The sequence below is a fragment of the Nelumbo nucifera genome, chromosome 2, assembly GCF_055504915.1.
Source record: "Nelumbo nucifera cultivar China Antique chromosome 2, China Antique-T2T, whole genome shotgun sequence".
Taxonomy (NCBI): domain Eukaryota; kingdom Viridiplantae; phylum Streptophyta; class Magnoliopsida; order Proteales; family Nelumbonaceae; genus Nelumbo; species Nelumbo nucifera.
Genome location: NC_142650.1, coordinates 33,530,374 through 33,539,749, shown reverse-complemented (window position 1 = coordinate 33,539,749; position 9,376 = coordinate 33,530,374). Strand labels below are relative to the sequence as shown.

Here is a 9,376-nt window from a genome sequence, read left to right as displayed (position 1 = left end):
GGAGCAAGTACACACAGGACCTGTCTGGGTTGTTCAGAATCTTCAAATTGGCACCCTACATAGTACATACCCCCACATGCACATCTCAACATCTCCCCGTAATTGTCATGGGGAGATATTCTCAATGCACAGTTGAGATGTGCTGTGAGGGCATTTGTAGGCACGCTCTATGTGGTTCCCAACTGTCCATACAAATTCCTATCTAAGTTCCCTAAGACCCAACTGTCCAAATCATCAATAACGTTTAAAAGGGAGAATGATTGATCAGCCTAACTCAAAATTCTTTACAGGAGAGAGAAATCCTGATTGTGGCTTGATACCAAATCTATAGGCAGGATGTGGTTGTAGAATATGAGAGGTTGTAATTCAGAATTCTGCGAGCGTACTTTTCCCGTTTGAAAATACTGGCTCGAGGGAGAAACTAGTGACATTGCCAATAATTTGATAGACATATAGATGTGGATAAGCAGTCCCATCAGTCACTATCTGGACCATGGACTGATGGCCCAATTGCTCTTATCTATTATTGGGCTTGGTTAGTGGTAAACCCTCTCTCCATATTGATCTGGCACTCGTGACTTTTATCACTTTTCAATCCACTTTTTACCTTTTCCGTGACTTAATCAATTTGAATCCACTTGGGTTTGGACTTTGGAGGTGGAGGCCCCATTTTTCAAGGATCAGACCCACCATTGAATGGGTCCCAATCTGATTTGGGCATAGTTTGTGGGGTGCTTATTGACAAATAAGGCTTTTTCATTACTGTTAAGATGAGATTTTTACAACTTTTAGTCCATGCTTGGCCCAGCTAATCTACCCTATTGGGCCCACCTAATGCTGAGTCCTGATCTTTCAAACATATTGCAGGTGGTGAGTTCATTGGGTCCCATATCATCTACTGGTCTTGATCTCTCTTTCTCTCTTTAGATTCTTATCCTACATTTCTATGAGACTTCTAATTTGAAACTACGACCTTGAAATTTCTTTAAAGGAGCCGAATGGAACTATTTTCCAACTCCAACCTAACGATGGATTTGAAATTTCCCCGGTTGGTCAAAATCAACTCGGCCTGGTCCAAAACCGTGCTCAAGTCCAACGCACCCCTAGCTTTTGAATGGATAGGTTTGGGTCCAGAGTCCAAACTGGACCGAGTCGTTCCAATTTGCCCGCTCAACTCATTCACTACTCAGTCATTCTGTCCCGCCATACAATTTGCCACGTGGAAGATTCTTTAGTTCCTACGTGTGACTTCTTCTCTTATATTTTCTTGGGTCAACTTTTTATTTATTGATTTTAAATATTTTAGAAGAAAAAAAATCTGTTGAAAATATCGTCGTGGTCTGGTCAGTTCAATCTGAACGCAATGAAATTAAATAATACAACAACATCAACGGACACGTACGACATGTGTACCTCGCTAAAGTCCAATTAAAAGAGTAGCCGAGTAGGTAATAAGCGCATTAGTGGAGATACACATACTAGGGCTTTATCCTTGCATGGGCCCCGCCTTGAAGATTAGGGCAAAATAATTCAACGGGCCCCGCTTGGTGGTTAAGGGAATATTATACGTGGATCATATGGTCTATCCCACAATTATGAGGGTCAATTTTTTTATGTTGGGTGGAGGACAGAGAACTGTTTATACTTTATAGGGTTCCATAACTTGCCACCTGTCCATATTTCAAAACTCAAAAAAGATGAAATGATTTTTCTCACTATCTGATAGTGGCATTATTCATAGAGTTACATCTTAACTCCATTTTGATTCTATATATAAAAAGGGGTGGAAAATTTTTGGTTCAAGAGAATTTTAGTAATTCTTGCTATGTTTTTCAGTTTTCGCCATTCTAAGTTGGAACAAATTTATGCAGCCAAAAGCAAAAGAATGCTAACTCTATTGATACATGTTTTGTTTTGGGAAATTTAGAGTTCAGTACAGTCGTCCCCCTCTGCAGTTTCATTACTTTTGGCATGAATTGATTAAATTCAAAATATAGGGGTTGTCACAAAACTTTATCATCATCTAAGCCTTATTCCAATTTTATGAGATTGGTTATTTGAATTTTGTTTTATCATTATGTTCTATTTACTAAAATTTAATCTTGGATTTTTTTTGAGGGGTGTGGGTGGGGTAAAAGAGAAGAAATAGGCTAAACAAACCAGGGGTAATATGAATAGAGTGACCCTAATTGGTTAATCAGTTCTCCATCATGTCAGCCTCTCTATAAAGTATAAACATAAGAAAATTAAACATTCAGCTTTGATCCTTACAACTTTCATGGAAATTCTCAATAATTGTGCTAAACCCACCATGCATAAGGTGGTCCATGAATCGGATGTTGCTCCATCCAATCCAAATTCCTATATAAGTCGGATTTGGATATGGAGAAAGAGATAATAAAAGAGACGGTTCCTTGGGGCTGTTAGCTACTTGGCTAAGCTAATTACGTGGCGTTTCCTTCCATTTTTCTTTTGGATTTTTCCAAAGAAAAATTTCTCACTTGTTAACATGGTTTTTAAAAACCAACTGGTGACCGAATCGGTCAGGGGTTCGGTTAGGTTTGAATGGTTCGACTGTTTGACCTAAATGACCGGCCTGTTTTAATAAAAAAATAAAGAAAAATTAAAAATTAAAAAACAGTCAAAACCGTTTGAATGATTAATCGGCCGGTTCAACGATTTACTGCCCAAAATCAACGATTTTAGAAGAAAATTGATTTTAGAGAAAAACGGAACCAGTCAGGTGATCAATTCCCGGTTTTTCTGGTCCAGTCCGGTTTTGAAAACAGTGCTTGCTGATGCTTGCATGTAGGTACTTCTTTGTCTTATTATATTCTTATTTTGTACTTTTCTTTACTAATAATCAACATGAGCTATCCGATGCTTATCTCAGTCCACTTCAAAATATGCCCTCCATGCTATTGAAAGCAACTTCCCTCATGATTTTTTTTTTTTATTTGTTGCTTATCCTTTCTACCAAGCTCATCCGCCATATACCAAAATTTCTCCTTTCTCCGTAGTTTTCTTTCTGAGTTCCTACATCTGTGTGTTGCCCTTCCCATCTCTCACCACATTCTCTTATGGGTATGCCACCTAATTTTTATCTTTTTAAAGTTTTCAGAATTAATATTAAATATCTTTGTTTCATCTGAATAGGATGTCCGGTATTTAATTTAGTTCTTTTCGATCCTTTCATTTTTTTCCTGTCTTGATAGAAGTATTTAGTTCTTTTCAGTTATCAAATTTATGGTTTAACTTTCTTTTCTTCTCTTTACCAAAAAATAAAATAAAATAAATCTCTTCTTCATAATAACAATTTGATTTTCTTGCATAGAATAATTTAGCCTTTCAATTCCTCATATTTTACCTTCTTTATTCATGACTTCATTATGGCGTTTGTTGGTTTTCTTCGTCTTTGCATCCCTATGTGTTCTGTAATTCAACATATTTTTATAAAGTAGTAGATATTATTGATGTGCATGAGAAAGAATATCTTCTTTGTTTTTTTGTTTTGTATGGGGTTTTATACGGGGGTTAAACTCTCTCTCTTATTTTTTCTATCAAATTACAAGAATGCCACTCTCTCTCCTACCAATTCTTTTTCTCTCTCTCCTTATAAATTACAAGAATGTCACTCTCTCCAACTGAGGGAGACCTCAGCTCGACATCCCGACTACTAGGGGACCTACAATCATAGGTAGTTGAGTTCAAGCCAAGCCAAGCTCAAGCTCAAGTCTCTAATTCTAATCGAGCTCGAGCTAGACGACACCTCGACCACTGAGGGAGAATCTCGGCTTAGCACCCCGACAATTGAGGGAGACCTCAACTCGACACCTTGTCAACTAAGGGAGACCTTAGCTCGACACCTCGCCTGATAGGGAAACCTCAGCTCAACACTTCAACAGCTAAAGGAGACTTTGGCTTGGCACCTCGGTCACTGAGGGAGATCTTGGCTCAGCACCTCAACAACTAAGGGAGACCTCAGCTTGGCACCTTGTCAACTAAGAGAGACCTTAGCTCGATACCTTGCCTGCTAGGGAAACCGCAACTTGACACTTCAGCAGTTGAAGGAGACCTCGATTTGGCACCTCAACTATTGAGGGAGACCTCGGTTCGATACCTCGATTGCTTAAGAGACTTGCAATTAAAAGTAACCGAACTCGAATTCCCAAACTTTTGACTTTAGTCGAGCTCGAGCCTGATAATTTATGAATGACCTTTGCAACGCAGGCCCCCCCTACTAATATATATATTACAAGGAGATGCATGTCTTGAAGATCTTTACAAACAAAAAGAAATGAAAGAATAAATAAAGTATATACAAGGAAAAATAAGGTTGTACATAATTGAATGCCCGTATTGACTTGTGCCAAATTTTCTTCCTTAACCCATTCCACTTTCTTCGACACACTTTAATTTGATATTATTTCTAATAGAGGTAACCACCTCCACCATGTTCACTTCAATGTCATCTTCCTTAACAGTTGGACGAATTTGATTGCATCCATTGCGTTACATGGTAGGTGTTTTAGGAGTTCGGCAATATTCAAATATCGCTTTCAATTCTTTACCTATATATTCTTGATTTTTAGACAAAATGGCTGAGTGTGTGTTGGGCAACATTTATTTTATTTTTTTGGTAGCATAGGATTAAGCTTCATTGAACTGAACTGAGATAGAAAAGAAGTACATTTAGATCGAAGGCTGAGAGTCCAGCCAATTAGCCATCCAACGGGGCATGCCTTCTGTAAACAAACCTTTCCTAGCTAATCTATGACCCGGCATGTTCCCTTCCTCTTTTCCCTTTTAACAAAGGAGAAATTACAACTTAAATTATCGCACACACTGATAATGTTTAAGTTAAAAATAAATGTTTATTGAATAAGTGCTTATTCAAATAAACATTTATTTGTATTTAGTATTCAATTTTTTTAAGTGCTTATTTTAATAAATAAGTACTAATTTCATATTGGGCATTTGATAGTCTTTTCCTTCAATAAGCACTTAAATAAGTATTTGTGACTATTTTGTCCTTTATTTTTTTTCAAAATTTCAAAATGTACCCTTATGAAAATACTTTTATGAGAGTACTAAAAACACTTTTTATAAAATTCGATCAGGGATAATTTTATAAGCAGTATTTTAGAATTCAAATAAGAATAATTTTGGAAGAAAAAAAATTGAATAAGTACTTATTATATAAACTGAAAATTTGAGCTTAAAAAATAAACTCTTATTTTTAAAATAAACACTTATTTAGAATTTATTTTCCAAATATCATTAAATGCTTAATTGCTCAAATAAACACTAATTTTTAAGCACTCCGGAACGGAACATGGCCCAATTCAATCAATTTGCCCAACCACAACTCCTTCCATCTCAGACATTTTTACGGAAATAGACATCCACCAACTTCTCTCCTGATATCTATCTTGAAAAACCGAATTCAAACGGTCTTGAATCGATCATACCTCTAATCTGCAAATTCCATTTAACAGGTCAAATTATCTAGTATAGTTTCAAAGGGTACATTAACATTATATCTAGTTCTCAAACTCCACAGGGTCCGGGTCCACCACTCTGGGTCCGAACCCACTTATCAACTCCTTGAAATGTATTATCCCAAGTTCCCAACGTCTTTCACCCAATCCAATTATCCAGCTAACGACCTTATCCATATTTTAACCCGAAAAACATGAAAGAAAATAAAAGAATACCGGAAAACCGGTATCGTCTACCGATATATACGACCCACGTGTCGGATCCATGCACAGAAAAATTTACAGAAGGTGGAAATGTAGAATAAAGATCTCGAGACGGAGCCGTTTGGGTAAAGCAACTCCCATCCTCTCCCTCCCAACCCTAGCTTTCGCTTTCCCCGGCCGTCAGACCCAGAGAGAGATATAGATGACCTGTGAAAGCAAGCAATCTTCTTATCTGAAGCGTTGAAATCAAACAAAGCGCGACCGCGCGACTCAATCAATCCAAATCAAAGCGAAGGAATCCGTGGAGGGACCCATTTGCCTTTGCGTATCGTTTGATCGACTCATTATTTATTCGGAGCTTCTTCCTTCTACGGTTGCTTTTCATATCTGAGAGAGCGAGTTGGAGAGGAGGGATTGAGATTTCAGAGTGTTTGTTTGGTGGGTGGGTTTGGTGATCTGATTCGATTTCGTTTCTTGTTGGCTATGGCTATTGCTGGTGCTGGGTTGGTGGGTTGTGGGTCCTCGTCGTGGATTCAAAGCGGTTGCGTCGGGAAGACAAAGAGGAGGGTCTGTCGTTCTTCCTCTGTTGTGTCGGCAAGCTTGACGGAGCAGTACAGAACTCTCAGAATCCAGCCTGGGGCTTCTGAGTTGGAGGTCAAGAAAGCTTTCAGAAAGCTTGCTTTGCAGGTTCGCCCTTCTTCATTGATTTTGAGAAGGTTCTTCGGAGACTTGATCGAATGAGTTTCTGGGTTCCTGAGAAAGTTTTCTTTTTTCTGGGTTGAGTCTGGGGAGTGATTTTGAATTTTTGATTGATTCTGCTGCTTCTGGGAATTTTAATGAAAAATCGTTTTTTCTTTTTGAAATTTTCTTGATTTTGTATTACTTTTGCAACTTTCTTCAGTATCATCCAGACGTGTGCAAAGGAAGCAACTGTGGGGTCCAGTTTCACCGGATTAACGAAGCCTATGATGTACGTAATCATCTCCCTTTCTCTCTCTGATCCGGTTTTAGATTAACAGATACGAACCGTTGATGATCCTCACCTATTCGGATAATGCGGCTTAGAATGAAGTGGCCATTGATTGATGTAGTTGTATGCTTGTGTGTTTAGATTGTGATGAGCAATTTGAGGGGAGAAGCTGATTCGGCGGACGGCTATGTGTCATCATACGAATATGACAACGTGGAGGAGCCGATGAGGGGAATGTGCGATTCTGATTGGGACCAGTGGGAGGAGTGGATGGGATGGGAGGGTGCAGGGATTCGTGACTACTCCTCCCACATCAATCCCTACATCTAGCTGACCCCACCCATATTGACAACATCTGGAGCGTCCATTCGACATATCAAGGCGAATTGGAGACGTTTACAATTTGTACATAATGTATTTCTCAAACAAGGAAATTATTCTCCTTTGTAAAATGTAAATAGTTCAGATGGAAGCTGTGTTTTCTGAATTTCCTAAGAGAAGCCCACCAGCGCCAGGAGGCTTTGCTTGTAAAAATCATACCAATAATAAAATTTCATTGGAGAGTAACAACTCTTCTGTGGCCCAGGCCCAGGCCTATTTCAGTGCTTCAAAAGTGTGGCCGAGTGAGACATTGATAAAGGGAAATCCTGCTTTTGCTTTTGGTTGATAAAGGATATAAGGAATCGTTGAGAGATTTCAGAAGTCCCAGCACCAGCAGCAATTCCTTCATCAGGGACATGTAGGTTTGCACCCAGAGTCCCGGGCCACCTCTTGTCACTTTATTTTGATAAAGATGGAGCCAGCCATCCCAGACCCTCATGTGGGCCGTGGTCAGTGGTCACTCATGGCTTTTGTCAAGGCCATACCACACCAGGCTGCCCAATAATGAATAAAACATCCTTTAATGTGACCTCCAAGGGTCTAATCTCATCATGGCCAGGGGCCATGTGGTGTCTAGGGTGGCCATTGCGAGCAAAAGCCCAATGGGTTCAGATCTGCTACTCATAAATTGTTCCCATATCTCTTACGCACAAGACATTACAGTTGCGCATTAAGAATACCACTTTTTATTTATATGGAGATGTTCTCGATACACGGCGGTGGGGTTCCGTGGGTATGGATGTTGGAACATTTTGAACAATTTTGAAGAAGCTATTAGATGAGGCGTATATGGATAGCCATTGAAGGGAGTGTTTGGTAGTATGGTCTCTATAAGGTATGGTGCGTTTTGATCTACTACGCCTCATTATGATGTAGTTGAAACCACATGGTTTGAATTACACCACACTCCATAAGGTGATCATCCAATTTAGGGTGGTATGGACCAATCCATGAGATTTTGGTATAAATGAGAAATTTCGATATTTTGTGTTTCAAGACCAACCACAGATGGTTTTAAAACATACCATACTCTAAAAAGAACACCTAATGAGTGTGATGTGTTTCAGAATCAAGCAGTACACAGTACAAAACACCCCCTCTGTATGACAACTAAATTTGGTTCTCTAGATTTTTTTTACCCCACGTTGATTATAGGCATTTTTAGGTGAATCCCGCCTCATAAAGCCAAAAGTCCTCCCAAACAGACAGAGGATGTGGAATTGGGTAGGTGATGAGATGTGAGACTGCTTGTACACTACAGGGTTCAAAGATAAAAAGGTTAAAGGCCTAAGGTCTGTGATTTGTGCCCATCTGAAAATGTCAATTATATAACATTTGTTCAATGAGAATGTTTATCTATAGGGAATCTAATTTAATGGCAGGTTGGTTGGTGTGTGTTCATATTCCTTCCATACAGGTCTCACCTCTTCCAATCACCTTTTACCAGTGTTGTAATATTCTGGACTGAACCGAACAGTTGAACCAATGACCCGGTGGCCTTTCTGGGTTCTGATTAAACAACGGTTTCGACAGTTTAAACCAGCTAATTGTCCAATGAACTGGTAAAACCATGACCCAGTGAGCATTTCAGTACAACATTGCCTTGTATTTGGAATTTAGGGCATATACTGTGTCCCATTCATGCACGGAATTCACATGGATTCAAACGGAATTCACATCTCTTCATATTAAATACGGAATATATTTTCAATGCACGTTGAGATGTACATGTGGGACGTTAATAGGGTACACTTTGTGGGGTGCTAATCTGAAATCCAAAACTACCTAAGAGCTAAGGTCAGGCTCTCTGTATAATGAATATCAGTGTACTGCACGTGTACCCTGCCATCACTAACCCACTAAATAGATCTAATGAATAACACCCACACGATGGGTCCCCATCACATATTCACATGTACTAAGAAAAGATATTGCTGGGTTTTGTCTTTCAGTTCGCAAAGGGGAAAATCTTTAATGCCGGAAAGACATGGTACCGAAATAGTTTTGATCAATTAAAGCCCATTTGTGAGTTTTGATAAATAATATCTAATTGATTAACATATTTATGATATTGATCATAAATTTTTCGGATATGATGTCTTGCTGGTATCATAATCGAACCCCCTTGTAAATACATTTGATTTGATTGAGAAAGGTATAGAACAATTCCTCACTGATATATTTAACTATAATTTCCTTCCTTTTATGCCAAAGATTTTTTTTTGGCTGCAAGGCGAAGATATTGTTTTTTCTCACTCTAAAATGAACAGAAATGAGCATTTTTTGAATCTATCAGAATAGAAACACCACTAGTAAAATG

General features: G+C 38.7%; 1 protein-coding gene across 1 annotated transcript; it reads left to right on the top strand.

The window, feature by feature from the left end:
- The first annotated feature begins 5,828 nt into the window (after window positions 1-5,828).
- On the top strand, window positions 5,829-7,288 carry LOC104603255 (chaperone protein dnaJ 8, chloroplastic-like). The gene is made up of 3 exons (XM_010267247.3): window positions 5,829-6,392; window positions 6,607-6,675; window positions 6,817-7,288. Exons 1-3 carry the CDS (start codon window positions 6,189-6,191, stop codon window positions 7,003-7,005), a joined length of 462 nt encoding a protein of 153 aa, XP_010265549.1. The 5' UTR covers window positions 5,829-6,188; the 3' UTR covers window positions 7,006-7,288.
- The last annotated feature ends 2,088 nt before the right edge of the window (window positions 7,289-9,376 follow it).

Excerpts from the sequence above, each read along its gene's own strand:
- LOC104603255 (XM_010267247.3), top strand. The coding sequence starts at position 6,189 with ATGGCTATTGCTGGTGCTGGGTTGGTGGGTTGTGGGTCCTCGTCGTGG. Across the intron at positions 6,393-6,606 it reads TCAGAAAGCTTGCTTTGCAG|TATCATCCAGACGTGTGCAA; the intron begins GTTCGCCCTTCT and ends AACTTTCTTCAG. Across the intron at positions 6,676-6,816 it reads GGATTAACGAAGCCTATGAT|ATTGTGATGAGCAATTTGAG; the intron begins GTACGTAATCAT and ends TTGTGTGTTTAG.